Source organism: Chamaea fasciata, unplaced genomic scaffold, assembly GCF_029207755.1.
Source record: "Chamaea fasciata isolate MVZ Bird 193981 ecotype frontalis unplaced genomic scaffold, bChaFas1.0.hap1 SCAF_4, whole genome shotgun sequence".
Classification (NCBI taxonomy): Eukaryota; Metazoa; Chordata; class Aves; order Passeriformes; family Sylviidae; genus Chamaea; species Chamaea fasciata.
The window spans coordinates 78613619-78633302 of NW_027094089.1; the positions used below are offsets into that span (position 1 = coordinate 78613619).

General features: G+C 47.6%; 1 protein-coding gene and 1 long non-coding RNA gene across 4 annotated transcripts; one reads left to right on the plus strand and one right to left on the minus strand.

The window, feature by feature from the left end:
• Window positions 1–2234: 2234 nt before the first annotated feature.
• On the plus strand, window positions 2235–7143 carry LOC136288708 (uncharacterized). The gene is made up of 2 exons (XR_010720557.1): window positions 2235–2318; window positions 3561–7143. It is a non-coding gene; the product is annotated as an uncharacterized lncRNA (long non-coding RNA).
• On the minus strand, window positions 2316–19242 carry POF1B (POF1B actin binding protein). Of its 3 annotated transcripts, none has more exons than XR_010720555.1 (15): window positions 18910–19242; window positions 13778–13816; window positions 13281–13382; window positions 11322–11492; window positions 10228–10358; window positions 9248–9275; window positions 8347–8421; window positions 6090–6182; window positions 5334–5447; window positions 5028–5180; window positions 4801–4911; window positions 4062–4190; window positions 3705–3778; window positions 2562–3619; window positions 2316–2458 (listed from the first exon to the last, which is right to left on the minus strand). XR_010720555.1 is itself a non-coding variant. In XM_066182185.1 (15 exons), exons 1-15 carry the CDS (start codon window positions 19240–19242, stop codon window positions 2453–2455), a joined length of 1674 nt encoding a protein of 557 aa, XP_066038282.1. In that variant the 3' UTR covers window positions 2316–2452. The 3 variants fall into 3 exon arrangements, 1 of the variants encoding a protein (XP_066038282.1); XR_010720556.1 differs by having other exon boundaries at window positions 2316–2481; XM_066182185.1 differs by having other exon boundaries at window positions 3505–3619.
• Window positions 19243–19684: the final 442 nt, after the last annotated feature.

Below are 19684 nucleotides of genomic sequence, written 5' to 3' on the forward strand. Positions count from 1 at the left end.
TTTCTGGAAAAAATGTAGACGTCTTGGTGGACCTACTTGAAATTGAGGTGGGAAATGAGCTAAAGTAAAATGCTTCTACCCAGGATTTACAGAGCTGAGTAAATAAGAAAATGAGTTTCTGTAAATTCCATCAGAAACCACATTAGATAAATCAGTTTCAGCTCCACAGCAAAGAGGGGACAGCTGAGCCCACAGTAACAGGTACTTCATAGTAAAAAATACTGAATTTGCTTTTTAAATTCATATGGTTTGAAAAAAAACCACCAGCCTATAAATAAATGGCCAATGCTTTATCTACTACTAATTCAGCTTTTTGACAACCATTCATGGCTTTGTGTTTTCTGTGAGTAGAAAGTGTAGTTACAACCTCTGCTCTGTAGCATTTACAGGTTCTGGTGATCTTCAGATCCTTTGAGGAGCTGTCCTTGCCTCCCCCAGGACAGAGAGCTGGCTAGCCTAAGCAGCAACCTGGGCTTTTCCTAATCAAGCTGCAGCTTTCCTGGCTGCCCCAGAATGGTGTTTCCACTGGGATGGATCAGCTGGTTTTGAAAGGAGCAGTTGCCTGGTGGTGGCCTTTGCACTGGAATTGTCTCACCATGCCCAGCAGCTCCTGCTCTGAGCCCTGTCCCTCCTTAAGGGAGTTCCCTGTGTGCTCTGTGCTGGGGCATGGAGTCATGGAAACACAGGTTGGTGTCACTGAGGGGCTGGTTGGGAAATCCATGGCTGGAATGAGCCATCAGGAACCATTAATAACTCCAATTTCTCCTCTGTAGCTTTGTCTGAGCTGTGGGAAACCCCCAGCCCTGGTGGGAGCACAAGGAGCACCTGTACCCAGACACCTTCACAGGTAACTCTGATGGCATTAGACAAACATGGTGCTCTTCCTCTGTTTGTTGTTTTTTTAGTTAAGATTACCAAAGGTGAGAAGTCTTTTGCTGACTGTAACTAAAATTATTTATTGAACTGACGCTATCACTTGGCAAGAGCATGTTAACTCTGAGTGTAGCTGTACGTTTTATTCACTGCTCTGCAGACAGAGGGGTTGCTTTAGAGTCTGTTTTAGATTAACTACTAAATGCAGAGGGGCAAGGGACTCCTCATTCAAATTAGGGTATTTAACTAACTGAAGCCTTTCTGCAAAGCCAGGCTGAATGAGAGGACCAGGCTGCTGGAACTGCGGGCCCATCTCAGCCTGGACACACTTAATGGGCAGCAGCAGGAGCAGGTTTTACTTGTGGCTCTTTGCCCAGTCCTGAAGAGCACAAGGCCAGCTGGACATCCGGCAGTACCTGAGGGAGTTCTGGCAGCAGCAGCCAGAAAAGGGAGCCAGCCTTAATCCTTCACTTGTAAAGATTCATGGAGAGGAACCAAACACCATCTACCCCCCTCCAGCTGTACGCAAGATGTTTCCCGGACAGACAGACAGTGGTCCAGAGAGTTAGTCTTGGGTTTATTTCGACAGACAGACAATGATCCAGAGAGTTAGTCTTGGGTTTATTTCATGGTTACAGGTAGCCTCCAGCATTCTTTCCCCATTAAACATTGCCTAGGGTCTATATTATCTGGGAACAGAAATACATGGCTGCAGTAGGAAAGCAAAGCAAGAACCCCGCGATAAAAGAGCACCTTTGGGTTGCAGCGTTGCAAACTTTCCCTGTGAGTCTCTGTGCTGTGTTGCTCAGACAACTACTGAATCAGGAACACCAGATTAGTTTGAAAGAATTTCTGTGGTCCTCCAAGGAGTGGAAATTGTAAATGGCAGGTTGGTCTGATAAGGAAATTTAGTCCATGAGTTATTTTCACACAAAGTTCTTCTATATAAAAATACACCAAGTTCTTGAGAATTTGAAGCACAGCAAATAAATACTTACAGCTGGTTTGGGGCTGAAAAGACATCTCCTCTGAGGTCAGAGACATTCTCTAAAATGAGCCTTGGCCCAGCCCTTCACTGAACTGGGTCCTCCTGGCATTTGCCAGGTCAGAAGCTGGGTTTGATGTAAGTTTTGTCCTTTGTGTCGGAGCTTCCCAGACAGAGGCAGGTGTAAGGTAAGGAGCAGTTCCCAGTGAGGTATTTTTGAAGTTGCCATGCAGCCCATGACTGCACTGAAAGCAGCTGTGGGAGGGGTGCGACTGACAGCGGGGTCATTCCCACTCTCAGCATGAGGAGACAGAACATGGCTACAAGGACGAAGAGGAAAAGGTTTCAGGTGTCTTCCTTTTTGTCTCCTAGATTGCCTCAGGACTGGCTGAAGGACAGGAGCTAGTCAAAAACAGCTGAAGTCCACAGAGGGATAGCATCCCACTCTTCCGAGGGAAAAGTGAGTCCTTAATGTTTTCCCAGCCTTCCTCACTATCAGACTGAACCTTTTTTTGGATGCAGAAGAGCAGAAAGTAAAGCAGCTTTAGTGGTTGTGAATCCCCTGGAGCAGCCCTGAGGGCTCAAAAGTTTCTCTTATTCCTAAAAGAAACAAAAGAAAGCAACTTGTTAGAAGAAATACACAAACCTGTTTCTGTTATGAAACAGAACTACCTCCCATAAAGCATCTCATTTAATTACTTACCTGCTTTCTCTTGTCGAGTGTCCAAGGGGACCAGTGAGCCTTTCCTCTGTATCTAACACTTTACTTTTTCGTTTTTCTATTGATCTTTCATTGCTTGACATTTCACTAGGTTGCAATGCACCTGACTGAGGTTTAGGGATCAGTGATAGAACTCTGCTCTTTGCCAGTGACCTGAGCCTTTTGCTTTCGTAATCCTGCTGCCGGCAGGGTCCCCTTGAGGAACATGCCAGGTTTGTTACCTGGATCTGCTCAGGCTGTCACAGAACTGTCCCCGGGCTGTGCGCCCCGTGGTTGTGTCCAGTACTGCTGTGACCTTGTGCTTGCAGCCACCACCACCCCAGCTTGGCCACCCTGCCACTTCTCCAGCCTTTACCTTGTAGCCTGAATTGGCACCAGGAGCCCTGCCTGTAACAGAAATAGCTTCTGCATCCCTGTTCTCTGTTTTTACTCTGAATCACTCCTTAAAAGTGTCACCACTCTTCTGCATTCCTGGGTTCGTCACTGCCCTGGCTCAAGGTGAGTTTCAGGGATGTGGTGCGTTGTATGTTTCAGTAATGGCTTGGAGTCATTAACGCTCCTAATGCAGAGGAGCACAGCCCTCCCAAATCCTCCTCACCTGAGAGCACAGCAGGACACAGTCCCTGCCTACCTGCCCAGTACAGCAACACCCCGGGGCCGGTGTTAGAGCAACGCTGCTCCTTTTGTTCGGGGTAATTACGTGCCACAGAAAACAACAGAAGGTTTTATTTGTACCACACCCATCAATTACTGCCTGCTTCCGAGAGCCAGGACAGTTCCCTGGCTGCAGTCAGTCACTTTGCTTTTTGCGGTTAAATTACCACCAGGGCATTTCTTAGCTCTCAGTTTGGATGATACTTGCTTTGAAGTGAAATTGAACACTTAAGGATTGCAGAGGAAACAGTCCATCTCCAGGTAAACTTACATGTTTCCAGATCTCTCCGGTCCTCTCAATTACAATCGTTTGTGATTTATTGACAGGTGATGTGACCTTGTAGTCATCGGACAGGAGACCCAGAATAGGATACTGATTCCTGTACCTGCAGAGAGTTGAACAGGTTGTTTAACAGAGCCTAAACAAAGGAAAGCCCAAAGGATGTGTTTCTAAGGTGAATAACACGTTACTTTTTAGTGATGATGGCTGTCACCCCAGGGGACTGACTGCCGGATAACTTCTCGTGCTTCAGTCTGAAGAGCTCCTGAGAAAACCAGAAGCAAACACTGATGTGAAGTAATATTTTCTGAAGTATCGGTTCAATAGAGTCACAGCACAGTATTTGCAGAATTTTCTCTCAAAAACCAGTCTGAAAATCTGCCCTTCCAGAAGGCTGGCAGAGGTACAGCATTCAGTTAAAACAAATCCTAACCCTCATTCCTGAGCCAGCTGAGGACAAGGGACTTCCTGGTAAGGTTCCACCTACACAGTAGGTGGAGGCTTAAACACAAAAACCCGTAGAAGAGAAGTAACTTGTATTATTTTACCTCTTGCTGTTGTTTAATAAAAGCCTCTTTGTCCTCCAGCAGTGATGTCAGTTCATGCAGCCTCATTTGCAAGTCGCTGTTGCTCCCTTCTCTCCTGGTTATGTCCTGCTGGAACTGGCACAGCTGGGACTGCAGAACAAGGCAGGAGCTCTCAGGTGTGGGGGGCTCTGGGCAGGGCCCCTCAGCACCAACCCGGGGCTCCAGGGGTGGCATTTCATTAACGTCATCAACAGTGACGTCCAGAGATTTTCAGGTCAGGAAGTTGAGCCACACAGTAAATTCAAAAAGTGCTAACTGGACTGAATTCTACCCAATATTAATTTAATGATTTTATAATTCTAAAGCTAAACCAGCAGTGAACCACTTGATTTGGCTTCCAGGGTTGGAGTCTTGTACCTCTGGTTTCCATGAGAGACATTTCCTACATGCAGCTGTGACTGGGATTTATTTTTGTTTCCTGTTGAGCATCTTTTGAACTAATTTCTTACGTTTTCAGGACACACAAAATATTCTTTTAGCCTGCTAATCAGATTGCTCCCTAATTTCTTGATGTAAGGAACAGCTGGGTTATTTTTAAGTCACAGTTTTATGTTCTACTATAAAGGTTTCAAACCATCACCAGTGTTTATGACTAAGTAACTGCACAGCCAGAATACACCCAAAAAATGGTAGATCTCTGCTGCTGTAACTGCAGGAGCAGCTGTCCCTGCACACAGCCAGTGCCAGCAGAGCCCCTTACCCTGAGGCTGCGGATCTCCCTGTCCTTGTCCTCCCTCAGGTTGTTGATCATCTCCACGTAGCGGCTGGAGAGCTCGTCCGTTGTGGTCTGCAGGGTTGGGCTGGAGCAGCTCTGCAGCAAAGAACCCGTTCTTACTTTAGAAAGAGGTTTCTTCATCATTAGTTTTCCTACACTGATCCCTCTGAGTCTGGGACTCAGCTGCTGCACCCAGCCAGGTGAGCCCTCACCTGCAGCTTGAGACTCTGGATCTCCTGCTCCAGGGCCCTCTTGCTGTACTCCAGCTCCTTCAGCTGGCAGTCCTTGTCCCCCTCGCTGAGCCGCAGGGACAGCAGCTGTTCCTCCAGGGAGCGGCACTTGGCAGTGCTGTCCCTGAGCCCTTGCTGGAAAGCAGAGGGAATGAGCACACGGAATTCCTCAGGGGAGGAACAGCATCACACAAGCAGCAGGCAGCAGTTACTCAGAGTACACAAAAGTCAGCAAACTGCCCCCATTTTGGCTGCCTGGAATGACACTGAAAATGTTTCTCAAGTCACCTGCTGCTGACGATTGTTCTCCCTCAGAGAAGCCAGCATTGTTTCATATTCTTTCACTTGACAATCCTTAAAAGCCAAATCCTTCTTCAGCAAGATGTTGTCTGTTTCCAGCTTCTGCAGGACAAAAGTCAAAAGTTCACAGTCAAAAGCTGCAATTTTTCAGTAGACTCTCCCCATAAAGTGTAACATAGTCATTAGTAAAGGGATGTTATAGAACTGAGAGAATGGTCAACTTTCGTGAAAGTTTGGGGGTTAGGTACCTAGCACACACTGTTGAACCTTTGTGCTGGGTGGTGAGCACTGGGATCCTGGACACAGCCTTTCCAGTCTGTCCCAGAAACAATTTAAGTAGAAGCCAACAAAAAAACCCAAACAAACAAAAACCACCCCAAAACTAAGCCCACTGCAGAGACTCCTTGTTCTGTGCTCAGGTTCAAACTCCTTCTCCCTCAACTTTTCATTTTCCAGGACAATGCTCCGGCATTCCCAGCAATGCTGAGCACTTGGGCTGGTGTGGAAAACATTGCTGCTTCCCCAACAGGAATTGTCTGCTGCCTTAAACCACAGCCACAGGGCTGGGATGGCTGAAGGCCAGAGAACCTTTGGAGCTGCCGAGGCCACCCGTGTCCATCCAGTCCCCCCGAGGCACTGACAGAGCAGCCACTGCCACCAGCACAGCCACAGCCTGGAATGCCAGCCCTGACTCTTGCTGCCAGCTGGGAGCAGCTGGATGAGCCGTGGAAGAATGGGACTCACCCCCAGGTCATCCTGCAAATGGCAGAGCTCCTCACGCAGATTCTTGAATGTGGAAAGCACAAGTCTCAGGGATTTGTCCGATGTTGCTCTCATCTGGGAGGGGAGAAGTTAAAAGGATAATTGGGATTAATTAGGCAGCTTTGTTTACAATATGCCCGACAAGAGGTAGAACAGAAACTGCTTTACAGCTGACAGTAACTTCTAAAACCTTTGAAGTGCCCACAGTTTCAACAGGAAACATTTTCTTTGCACTTTGTTCTGCATATGCCAGAGTTCAATTCAGTTCAGTTTCTGCCTTGTAACACAGGACAACGTTGTTAAAAGTGGAAGAAAGAACAGGGTAAGGAACTGCCTTTGTACACCAATAAAGAGAAAAATAAATGTGTTAATATTGCACTATTATTATTTGAGCTTTCAAAGCTTTGTGCTGATACTGATTTTTAAAAATTACTGCCCTGCCTGAAAAGGCACAGAGGAGTGAGTCATGTTTGAGATCTGGCAAAGCTTTGGGCTCAAGGGTGAGGGAATTTAATTATCATTTCTAAAAATTTAAATTAAAAAAACTCATACAGCCAACTCCTCCCTATAAAAGGAAAAAGATCCTAAAGATGAAAGAAGTCACCTGGATGAAAGAGAAAACCAGAAGTGACCACAGCCCAACACTGTTCTTCTTTGGAATGTTAATTTTAATGCCTCAAATAGCTGCCTATTGATTCAGGTGAAAACATAAATTGTTGCATTTCGTGATACGTTTATAATATCTAAAGAAAAACAGACTTTGAAAGGACACACAAAATAACTCCTCAAGTTGTGACTCTCCGGGAAGAGCTGAAAAACCACAGCTTTTGCACAGAATATTCTTGTCTGGACAAAAGTGGAACCGTCCCGTGTTCCCTTGGAAGATCGAGCTCTCATGCTCTCTGTCCATATGGGGATTGGCCCCTGCCCAGTTTTTTATCCCCACTGGTGCCATGGTGTGACTGAGACTTCATTCCTAGTGTAACTCACCTTTTTGTTTGTTTTGTAATTAAAGTTGAATTTCACTTTTGCCTTATGGTTTTGTTGGTTTTATTGTGTAATACACTATAGAGTAGTTTGAAAGAAGGAATTGAGTCAAGTGGTGAAATTTAGACTATGAAAATGTAAGTAAAACCCCACTCAGCAACTGCTTAGTGCTAGAGGTTGTTGAGTCCCAGAGATGCCATGTGCTTCTCCAGTGGAATTCCCTGTGTCCTTAGAGGAGCCTCTGGGCATTCGCAGGTCAGGATCCTGGGCTGGGCAAACCCTTTCCCTCCCAGCTCTGTCCTGGTGGCCAAGGGCTCTGAGAGCACTCTGGGTGGTTCCTGACAACACCTGGTTCCCCAAAAGCTATTTTGGCTGCATTTTATAATCACAGCTGTGAGGGTGTAAAACCAGCTGGACACAGAGACAACAGGAAATGTCTGTTCAGCTTTTTCACCTGGAGCTGAACCAGGACAGTGTGCCAACATGAGGCCATGGAATATTTGGGGGTTGATGTCCATCTTCCTTGTAAGAGAAGCGCAGAATAATTCCAGTGGGAAGGGAAACTCAGACCAGACTGCTTCTTCTCAACTTCATTTCAATGGATTTTTTTTTTTTTTTTTTTTTTTTAACCAGGAAGTGATTCCAAGGTGCAGCTCCCAGGTAGGACCTGAGGGAGCCCAGATCAGGACACTCCTGCTGAGGCTGCACTGGATCCTGCTCTGACACACCTGCCCAGCAAAGGCAGCTCCCAGTGCTGAGCTGTGCTTTTGGCATCGGGAAACAAACAGAACCATTCCTGTTGTGGTTCAGGTGTAAAGGGTTTTGTCCTCCTGGTCTGGTTCTTCAGCTCCTTTCCCACCCCTCCCTCCCTGCTCCATGCCGAGCCGTGGGGTTGGGCTGGGAGGAGGTGGGATTCTGGCTCTGCTGCTGGGTTTTTAGCACCTCCTGTTTGTGTTTGGTTTTTAAAGTAAAGCCTTAATGCACAGAAAGATGAAAGGTCTGTGTTCTCCTGCCAGTGGTCAAAAGCCAAGACAGTTTCCAGAGAAACTACAGGAAAGCCCCTGTAAAGTTTAAAATACACAAGTGGCCTGTGGGTCCGTGTGACAGTTCCTTTAAAGCCATCATTCCATCCCCGTCACTCTAGAAACAATGGGATGAGCGAATAGAGAGTGAAGGGAATGTACCAAGTCCCTCCTGTGTGTGAGTCAGCTCCCATTGCTCCCAGTTCCTACAGGCTGCCAAGCTCCCATACCTGGAGGAGATAACGAATCTGCTGCTTTGTTGCCTCAGACAGTCCTTTGGGAATTAATTCTTCAATATCTTCAGTCTAAGCAAAGAAGGGAGGAAAGGGGAGACATCTTGATTAAGAATTTTGCCTGGTAGATAGTAATGTGGTTTCTTCATTAATTACACAGCTCTGCTATGAAAAACATCCTTAGTACAAGGCAAATAAGAACAAAAATAGATCAAAGTCTATCCAGAAAACTTCCAAAGTCTTATATGTGGGGCATGTACAAAGTGAGATAAAGTGATACATGAAGCATATATTCAAATCCTGAAATTTAACATTTAAAAGCAGTTTTCAAACCAATCCTCTCGCAAGGATTAACAGCTGATGCTACAATCTCCAGCAGTTTGTGGTGGGGCAGAATCTCATGTTTCTGAAATGGGCTGCCAAAAAAACCCAGATGACCACCAGGACATGCTGCCAGGATTCAGTGGCATTTGCTTCCTACAGGTGAACCCTGGACAGGTATTTCTGCCCTGTTGACACCAAATGCCTTCACAGGTGCAGCACCTGCTGCTCAGCAGCAGCTTCACTGGCCAGGGAGTGAAAGAGCCTTTGCAAAAAAACACAATGTAAAAATACAGGTAACTGTGCAGGTCATTTTCTAGTGAAACCATTATTGCAACATCAGGAGAGACTTCCAAAATTTGACTCTCATACTGGAATAATGCAAATTCTTGAAGTTTCCTTTCAGGATTATCACATTTGCAAATACCTGCCTGGCAGTAGTTTCCAGGCTCTGAATGTTTTTCATTCATGCAGGAAGCATTAAATAACAAAGACCAGCCTCCTTCATTTCAACTGCTTTGGCTTAATTTGCTCGAAGCCTCCCCCCACTGGTGTCAGGGGACAGCCTGGGCCTTACCTGGCACGTAAATTCAATGTCATGGTTCCTGTAAAACACAAAATCCAAGGGTCTGTTAACTCAAAGCTGCTTGAGAACTTTCAGGATTCAGTCCCACATTCACCACTAAAAGATTATCTGGACAATACAGAGCAAGGAAGGCACTCTTATCAGCTGAAGAGTCATGACCTTCCCTCTGTGGAGGAATTCCTGGGCAGACTGGAGTCCTACGGATAACACAGGCTGGCTATGCCCAGTCCTTTGGCCAGTTATCCCAATTATGGGCAGTTAACCCAATTACTCCCTTAATTGCCTGAGTAATGGTTTGCCCGCAGCTCTGCTGCAATGCACTGCCCTGCCCCAAGTGTTGACTCGGCACTGTCAGAGTTTCTGTGATGGTGAAATTCCCTTTTGCCTCTGCTACAGGACCACTTTCCTTATTCAGTGACCCTGGAAAGCACCAGACAAAATCGGGAGTGAGGGGGAAGAATGAGGGTAATTGGGAGGGAAGCTGGGAAGGTTGTGCAGGACAATGCCTGCTGTGATTCCCATTTCTTCCCACAGATGGTCTGCAGGGCTCTGCAGAAAATGTGCTTAATGGTCATTTGGGTGAGCTTTATGTCTGGTGGTGGCTGTCCTTTAATCCATGACACAACATCACAATAGGACAGAGGAAATTTGGACATGTCGGTTGTTTCTTCAAGACACAGCAATTGTGTCATGAAATAAGACTTCAGAGTATGCTGTAAGTTCTTGTTTGCTCAATGTACAAACACATGTGTGAGACACAATTCTTAAGCATCGAATTCAGTAAATTTCCTTGGCTTACAGCATTTCTGTGTCCTCAGTTACTTGCAAATCAGATGAATGTGTAAAACATCCAGTCAGTTCTAGCTGTCAGGAAGAAACAGAGTACAACCAATTCACAAACAACACTGTCCCTGTCCGCTGTGCAGTGCTGGATGTCTGGGACATAGGAATGACAGATCCAGTGGCAATACCTTGTCCCAATCTTCTCCACATGCTGCAGCAAGCAGCTGTACAGGTCAGTGCTCTTGCGGTGCAGCTCTGCCAGCAGCTCCCCAAAGAAGCGACAGTCCAGCTGCTCGGGGCTGTCCTGGGGGCAGCTCACCTGGCAGGAGACAGGCAGAACATCAGAACAGGATCCCTTCTTTGGGATGAAAGCTGAACATGAAAATGCTACAGGTAGGATGGATTTGTAGGTGTGGGCGCTCTTAGCAATTTGCAATTTATTTATGCTTTTCTTGGTAGTGAGTCTTCCTTGTCTGCTGATTTTCAATAAACTGTACAGAGAGGAATTACTTCCTTTAGAACAACAAGAAACAGGCAAAGTGCTGCTTCCACAGGATGTTCCCATCCAGCTCTGTGGGAACATCAGCCTAAGCTGAGTGTCCTGAGCTGGTTGATGGGAGTGCCAGGCTCTGGAAGGTTCTGCACAGGTCTGACACCAAGGTCCCCAGGGTGTTTGTGTTTGTCACCGAAACACCGACTGGGTGCACAAGAGGGACCTGCTGCACTCCCTCCCCAGCTGCACTAACAGGCTACAGATACACCAGGAAGCTCCTCCCGTGCTTCCACTGGATCTGCGTCAAAAACTTTTGCATCAATTTGAAACATATTTGAAGCCCTGGTTGATCAGCATAGGAGGAAAGGAACCCTGAGCTGATGTTTTCCGTGGTTACAAAGCAATGTGTGTTTTCTCCCAAAGCAGAGGCTGTGCATCCCTTGGTCTTTGTGTACAGACTGACAGGTGAAATGGATGAAATGATGGTAAAGAAAAACAAAACCCAAGAAGCCAGTGAGACTGAGCACAGTTAAACACCAGGGGCTGATCTCAGCCAGTGCACACCTGAGCGCAGGTCTGCGACAGTGAGAAATACAATTACTCAACAGCACAGGAGAAACCCTCGGACAGTCCCGGACAGACACACAAGCCCTGCTTAGTGACAAGGGCGCGGTGCTGAGAGCCCAACACAAACCTCCGGGGGCTGCAGAGCCACAAAAACGCTCATTCCGGGAGATGTGTCTCTGCCTAAGAACAAACCGCGCTGAGAACAAAGGGTGTGGCCCTCACCAGCTCGGGCGGGGCCGCGCCCCTCCTGGCGGGGAGTCCCCGGCACTCGTCGCTGCCCGGGCCCGGGCACAGGTCGCAGGGAGAGCCCGTCTGTGTCTGCCGGCACTGCTGGGTGACCGCCGCCGGCGGGCACGGCTCCGCCGGGCACACCTGGAACTGCCTCTCCTGGCACTGGGAAGGAAGGACCCGTTAGTGATGCTGCTGGACACTCTCATGCAGTGGTCTTGTTTTTTGTTTCCAAGAACCCCCCAGTTAGTGCTTGTTTTGGTTTTTTGGGGGTTTTTTGTTTGTTTTCTCTTACAAAGTCCTATACCAGGGTTTAAAAGATGAATGGAACTTGCAGCTTCGATCTTAAAAGATGTTTATTCATTTTCTTGTCTCAAGGCCTGCACGCCGACTAACACCAGGCTTAACGCACTGGAAAACACCGCTGCAAAAAAAACCCAACAAACTCCCCAGGCTTAGTGCTCTAGGTCTTCTAAATGTTTCCAATCCAAGTAACTCTTTAAAGGTCCTATGTTTACAGTTTTGTGCCAATAATCACCATGGATTCTAGACACGCAATTTCTACATCAGATACATTCTATCAATGTCTCTGTGCCACCGACACAGCAGAAGATGGAGTAGAAGGAGAACTTAAGGCACTGCCCAAAATTCTCCATCTTGCTCTGATCTACTTCCATCCTAAAAACCCAAAACTACAAATTTTCACCCTGTGACAAACTAAGCCACTATCTATTTTAAGTCTTTGTTGTTTTCAATTAATCTGTAAGCGTTGGAAGTTTTTCCCATGGGCTAAGGTCAAAGGCAATGCTTTCCTGGGGTCCCAGCCTGGGACCTGGGGTCTCGGACCCCTCCAGAGCAATTTGAGGAGTTTTCCTCGTGCCTTGGGCTCCAACATCAACCTCAACAGTGAATGAAATGTGTCTGTGACTGGCAGTGCTGGTAGTAGTTTGGGATGTTTTAATATTCCGAATAAAATTGTTTCTGTGCCTAACTGAATTGTGAGTTTGCCTCCTATTTCCATACTGCAGGGTTGTAATTCACCCACTTTCCTCCCAATTTTAGTAGCTGCCAGTGAGAAGCACAGGCAAAAAAACCTTTCCCAAGGTGGACGTCCCATTACATGAAAATTTCCTTTAAAACAACGCTCTTGATATGACCTAAAACTAAACATAGCCAGGGTAACAAAAAACAGAAGTAAAACTGTGGTTTCCAGGGCTAAACTCCACAATTTTTTATTCTTCTCTTTTCACATCATCTGCAGAAAGAAAGAAACTTATTTATAATTACTGTGGGTTTTTTTCCTTTTCCACGTCAGAGACTGTATATCGCAGAGAATTCAGCTGTCTAAAATCCAGAGTGGCATGAAAACTTCAGTTTTAAAAAACAAAGTAAAAAAAACCTCAGGTAAATCACTCTGAGATATGCTAAATTTCATTCTTTTTTCCCTGTTGGAAATGTTTCAGAGCAATAAAATGGAGCAATATTTTTGCTACTGACAAAACACCAGTTGTGAGATGAAATTTCAGACAGATTTGCCAAATACATTTTTTCAAGCATTAGTAGAAAAGAAATTGTGCTTTTAATATTTTTTTTCTAAAAATGTATCTTGGTTGTTCTGTTGTGAAGCTACTGCAGGAAACTATCTCACAGCCACTATTAAGATATAGACTGACAGTATTAGAGATACAACAGCAGTTTCCATTGTTAGTTAATAATTATTAAATTCTTAGGGAAAACACGGCAAATATTTCACTGTCTGCTCTCCTTAAATATTGCTTCATTTACTTTGAAAATGTGTCCTAGATCACAACAAGGAAGTTCTCAGGTAGGCAGCTACTCCTAGCAAAAATAAGAAAAAGAACCAGAACCAAACCAACCCAACCCAGAAACATCAATTTCCTGCTACCAACTCAATTTTCTTCTTGCAATAGATAATATAAACACCCAACTTACTTGGAGGGGATTTAATAGCTCATATTTTCTTATTGTTTTTTCATAGATGACATTATTTCCAGGAGAGAAACTGGCCCCTCTAAGAAAAGGGGATAATGGCTCCTGTAAAACATGTAGAGAAAAACATCCATAAATCTTGTCAAACAGCAAACTCTGGATTAGGGTAATTTTGACTAAAAATAGATTATTTAAAGATATGGGAGATGTCCTTTAGGATGTGAACATGTGAGTGTGTGTCCATTTGGAAACAAAGTGCCTGTGCTTGCACAGGGACTATGTGAAATAAATACAGTAGAAACATTTAGTAATTAATCAAGATTAATAAAGACTTAACTGTGGAGAGGTGGGAACCTGAGTGGGCATTCTGCAGTGTTTTCAATCCCTCATAATTCCATCTTTCACCCTCAGAGGTGTGAGCTGTGTGCTCTCAGAGTGTTTATTACCCCCTGTGGAGGAGCAGGGAAGGAGCTGAGGGAAGTCCAGCACAGTTTCCCTACCTGATCCGGGTTCTCAATAATGATCCTGCGAATAGTGCCCTGCAAGGAAGGAAAAAGGGTTCAGAGATTACTGCACTTCAACCTCTAACACTTTTCTGGCAGAGGAATCTGATTATGGACACTGGCTGTAGATACTTTGGATCCACTGGCCGCGATCACCTGGAGATGTTTTTAACCCAGGGCCTTCACACCCCAAAGGAACTGGTCCATGTGCAGCACAGCAAGACACAACCCATCACTGCATTTTAAGAGTTGGGTTTTTCTCAATCCCCTCTTTGCAGGTCTGAGGGGATCAGTCCGTATTTTCTGTAAGTGCAGCAGCACAGGCTACAAATCAAAGCTGGGTGAGGCTTCCTGGATCCCATGTCCCTGTTCCAGCCCATCTCTTTTATTTTCGTTTTTCCATGTTGCACATCAAACTTAGCTGGCGTAGACGGACATGCATGCTCTTTTCGTTTCACCAAGGCATGAAAATTCAGATTTTGCTTAAACTCAGAAGTGAACAGGTAGAGGAGCTGCCCAACAACCCACTGGGTCACATCCTGTGCACACAACTCCCCAACTGCCACCTATGGGAATGATGCCCACATGGAGCATCTGCACATTCCTGAATGAAAAATGAGATGTGCCTCTTTAAATTACAAAAATCTGCCCCTGGCAGCAACTTTGTTTTCAAAAAGATTTCTTCAGGTTTTGCCCCAGCACTGTCTAGAAGCAATTGCAGACACTGTCCTCTGCCTGTTCTAACAAATCACACATTGCCTCAAGTCTTCGCATCCAGGTCTTTACCCAAACAAGCAGAGTTCCCACTGAACCCAGTCTAAGGACTGGGCAATTTGTCAGTTTGCAGCACACTGTTTATTCTCCCTCACAGCACAAACCTCCAATTTCCATAATGAATCATTTCTTCCCCAAAGCCAGGGGGATGTTTATGTTACTGCATTTCAGTCTCAGACATATTCTCAGCCAGGTGAGAGCAGCTCTGAAGTAGGTCAGGTTTCCTGTCAACTGTTGCATAAGTTTAGGAAGCCTGGAGCAGTTTTCCAAATCTCCCAAGAGTGAATCATAACAGCACAAGGAATGAGAAACAAAAGCAGAAAAGAAACTGTTTTTGCAGCAGTCAAGAGTAATTAAGGAATTTCAAAATTAAAACTGTTGCAGAAACCCGCGGAGCTGCTCGGTGCTGCTGCCGCCCCATGTGCCAGCAGGACTCTGGGGACACAGCACAGAGAAGAGACGGCACAGAGAGGTGGGACATGCAGCCCAGTCCTGCACCACCGACACCTGCAGAACTGGAACTAAGAAGTGAAACCCTGAGCAAAGGAATGGGCACTGCTCCTTCCCTCAGCCGGGCCCCAGAGCAGGCACAGCCCGAGCCCAGTGTCCATGCCGCAGCACACGGAGCCCTAAGACAGCAGGGAGGGCTCAGTTCCAGAACAGGGACAATACATGGCCATTGTGTGGCATCAAACAACAGCCTTGGAACTCGCTGAAAGGCTGGACAAACGTGCCAGGACTAACTCAAAGTCTAGAGAAGATAACACAACCAGGGTGTCTCAGAGGAATAAGCCCACAACGGAGCAGTCTGGAGCGTTTTAAGTTGGAACAGACCTTTATAATATTAACAAGGACAGTCTCATTGTATATGCAATATTATACAGAATCTAAGAATGTTTTGCCTGGATAAAATTATGCTGCTTTTTGAGATACCCAAACTCTTTAAATTTTCAAAGAACTGCTTTACAAACAGATTTGCCTGCCCTTTCTCCCATTCCAGCCAAGCAGGCTGGACTAGCACAGGTTGGGAGGGGACCAAGAGGCAGAAACTCTGTGTCTGTGCCAGCCTGGATTGCCCACACACAGCTCGGGGCTCTGCACAAGGAGCTGCCACGTCCAAAGCCCCTGCAGCTGTCCCCCACCTGTGGGGACACTGCCATGGAAAGGGATCTCAGACTGTTTCCGTTTTCCAGCATTCTTCAGGGGGCAGAGCTCAGGCTACCCTTCCCAAGCAGTCAGAAGATCCAGTTTGGAGATGGAGATTTTCGAACTGGGAGAAGGAAGGGGAAGGTGGGATTCCAAAGGGAAAGCCCAGTGCCATTGTGGGTTTCAGTGCCATGACTGGGTTTGGGATATAAGACAGCCGGACCAGTCAGTCTGGGTCTGTTTTACGGAATCACAGAATGGTTTGGGTTGGAAGGGACTTAAAAGTTCTTCCCATTCCAATCCCCCGCCATGGGTCTTAGAAGGAGAATTTTAAAAGGTTACACTAAAAATTCCAAGAATATTTTTGCTAGTCTTTAGTATTTTTAATAAGATTTTAATTTTACAATGAGCATTTGATAGATTTATCCTTACTGTGTGTCAGTTTTATGTAGAAGCAATCAGTCCAGTCCTTTCATTTTACTTCAACAGGTTCCCCTTGGCTTCAGCCAACCCAGAGATGAAAGTGAGAATTTCATCTATGTCAGAGGCCTTTATCCTCAACACAATGTCTTGCTAATTACAAGCAATCCAGTCATCTGCTCGTAATTTATGAGTTCCAGTTGGCAGGTGAAACGGGGAAATAGCAGGCTGTGTTTGAGGCTGTTACAACACAGACCAACCCTAAAGCAGGTTAATATTACACCATTTTCATGGAAGCCCTTTGCACATCACAGAACTGAGCCCAACCACACAAACACCTGACTCCCAAAATTCCTCACATGGACAGAGAACCTCTACAAAGCCTGTCAGGGTTTTGCCCTCTGTGACCATTTCATATGTGCCACTTCAAAAATCATCTTTTCAAGACCATGGAGAAGGGATTCATACACACAAGCCACACTGGAAGGGAGTTTATTCCAAACAGTTCTCAATTAGATCAAGCAGAGCAAAATTTGCTGTGAACTACTCCAAGGACAAAACAAAGTTACACCAAGAAAATAAAAAAAAAAACCCTGAATCCTGAACCACAAAAAGTACCAGCACAGGTGTGCTCTGTGCACACACCATTTTCACATTCTCCCTCTCTCCAGCTTATTAAAAGTGTACATAAACACAAGAGCACACCCCAGCCACATGACTGAAGACTAGCACTGTGTCAATAGGGATGTACATGTCTGTTATTGTTAATCCACACAAGCTCTGCAGAGACAAATTAAATATTGCTCAAAGACAGCCCTTTGCTTCACCAGCAGTCCACTAACCCCAAATTCTCCCGTGACAACAAACACAGACGTGAGTTAGATATCTGTCCATTATTCACTTTACGTGGCCTTATACAGACAGCTCAAAGGGCAACTGATCCACTCTTTGGGAATGTCCTACACCCATCCCAGGGCTTCTCTCTGGCAACTCCCATCCAGCACCAAGCATGCCACTTCTGCCTCCTCCCAGCTGACTTCCCTGTTTGTTACTGCTTTTTGCTTTAATAACTTCCTAATAATCTGTATTAGGCGCCTTCCTTCTCCACCACTGAAACTGCAACCCACACAGAACTTGACTGAGCTACACCCTCTTGTTTTTAAAGTCTTGTCCAGCAAAACACTTCAGCAAGAAATTAGTTTTCATCAGCAGGACGTAATGGATTCAGTGACTACAGCAGATGTTGAAAATTAAACATCCTCCATATAGCAGCGACAGCATTTGAGTCTGTAATCCTTGTTCATGCACTTATCTAGGCAAAGGAAACCTGGGACTGCAATGTTTATGCCAATGAATATTTAATTAATTAACTGCAATTCAGACTACTATCCAGCCTAGCTGAGCAGATCACTTATCTGGGAGGTGAAGGCCTGTGTTTACACTCCCACCCTACATCTTGCAAAAGAGGATTAGCAGCTTGGGTGCAGAGGGAACGGCTCTGCCATTACCAACTCCTACAAAGCCATAATGGTCACAGACTCCTTCAGGCTGGAAAACCCCACCAAGATCATCGAGTTCAACCATTCCCCAGCACTGCCAAGGCCACCACTCCACCGTGATCTCAAGTGCCACATCCACACATTTTTAATACTGCCAGGGATGGTGAGTCCACCAATTCCCTGGGCATCGTGTTTCAATGTTTAACCACCCATTCCATGAAAAAATTTTTGCTAATATCCAACCTAAACCTCCACTACCACAACTTGAGGCTGTTTCCTCTTGTCCTTGTATTAGACAGCTGCTTGCTCACCGCCCAGGATTTACATAAACCATCCTCGAGAGGAAGGCAGCCCTCAAACTATGCAAATATCGCTTTGAAAGGAATTCAGATCTTGTATTGGTCTTAATCCATATTCTTTTTGACAGGTAAATATAACATGGGAAAGAAAATTCAGTAGGAGTTCACCTTGAAACAAATGTATGTTGCCATTTGAGTACAGCAGAGCAATCCTATCGATGTTAATGGCATTCTGCTGTATGAGGAAAAAACCAGTTTGAGAATAAAATTCCCATCTCCTTTCCGGTTTTGCAGTCAAGTCCGCTCTTAAGCTATTGGTTTCTAGTTTTAATGTCCCAGTTGCACGTGTTAAAATGGCATTCAGTTCCACCGATACTTCCAAGCCTTGGATACACACACAACAAACCTGCTGAACTGCATGGTGAGGGTTTTCCAAGCCCGACTCCAACACCTCAGTCGCAGACCTCACCGAACACCACCGATTCAAAGAGAGCAAGCACACAGGCTTCCTGCTCTGTTTACACGAGCAGCCCCAGGACAGCAGAGCCGGGCGGCGACATCCCGGCGTGGGAAGGGAGCAGAGCGGGCGGGGGGATTGCTGCCGGGCTGTGACACACCCGGCACAAACGCCGTTCTGCGCTAGAAGGGTGACAAGGGTGACGGCGCTGGGCGGACACGGGTGACACCGCGGCGGTGTCAGCGACCGCCGCATCCCTGCCCGGGGACAGCCCGGCGGGGCCGGGGGCGGCGGGGAGCGGCCACAGCGGCTTTTCCACGCGGGGGAAATCGGCGGGGCGAGCGGAGGGGCCGCGGCTGGACCCATCCCACCCCGGGGGAGCCCGGCCCGACCCTCAGACCCTCCGCCCCGCCGGGCGCACCCGCAGCTCCCGGGGCCGGGCTGCGGCTTCGACGGTGCCTCATGCCGGGCGGGAGCCGCACCCCGGTCCGGGAGCAGCCCCGAGGGGCCCGGGCCGGTCCGTGCCCGCCGTACCTGTGGCGGGTCGCAGCCGTGCCCGCAGTCCAGCGGCGAGGCGGCCCGGGAGGAGCAGGAGGTGCTGACCCGGCGGCAGCCCGGCCCGTAGGTGCGCACCCGGTCGTAGGCCACGGCGCCGTCCTGCTGCTGGTGCGGAGCGGGGTCCAGGCAGGGCAGCGGCCGCGGCGGCTCCGGGCACGGCGGGGGCTCGGGGCACGGCGGCGGCTCGGGGCAGGCCCGGCGGGCGGGCAGCGTGCTGTAGTGCTGCTGCCGCCGGTAGTAGTGCTGCTGCTGCTGCTGGAGGTGCGGGGGCAGCGCGGGCGCCTGCAGCTGCTGCTGCACCCCGAACATCGCGGCGGAACTGCGGCGGCGGCGGCGGCGCCGCTCCGGCTTTACCTGCGCCGGCCGCGCCTTGGGCGGGCCGCACCTGCGGGGGGGGGAGCCCCGGCCCGACCCCGCCCCGGGCCCGGCCCCGCCACCGACACCGGCACCGGCACCGGCACCGGCACCGGCCCCGGCACCGGCACCCGCCCGGAACGGGCTCCGCACCGACCGCGCTCCCGGCGCAGCGCCGCGGCGGCAAATGGCCAAGCGCTGGGAGAAAAGCAAAGCCCCACGCTGCTCGGTGAAGCCCCTTGCTGCTGTTCGCTTTACAGCGTGTGTAGGGGGAGTGTAAACCCATAGTTGTCTGCTGCTCAAATGAACTTAGATGTTCTTTTCGCGGGAGGTTAGGAACTTGGCCCCAGAGCCTTTCCCTCCTGCAGGAGCCGCGGTCGCCTTTGCCGCTGGCAGG

What these genes read in the sequence shown, in the direction of transcription:
- POF1B (XM_066182185.1), bottom strand. Translation starts at nt 19,242, where the DNA reads ATGTTCGGGGTGCAGCAGCAGCTGCAGGCGCCCGCGCTGCCCCCGCAC. An exon ending in ATTTGCAGGATGACCTGGGG is followed by an intron (nt 5,448 to 6,089) that starts GTGAGTCCCATT and finishes TTTGTCCTGCAG; the next exon opens with AAGCTGGAAACAGACAACAT. An exon ending in GGGAGATCCGCAGCCTCAGG is followed by an intron (nt 4,191 to 4,800) that starts GTAAGGGGCTCT and finishes CTTGTTCTGCAG; the next exon opens with TCCCAGCTGTGCCAGTTCCA.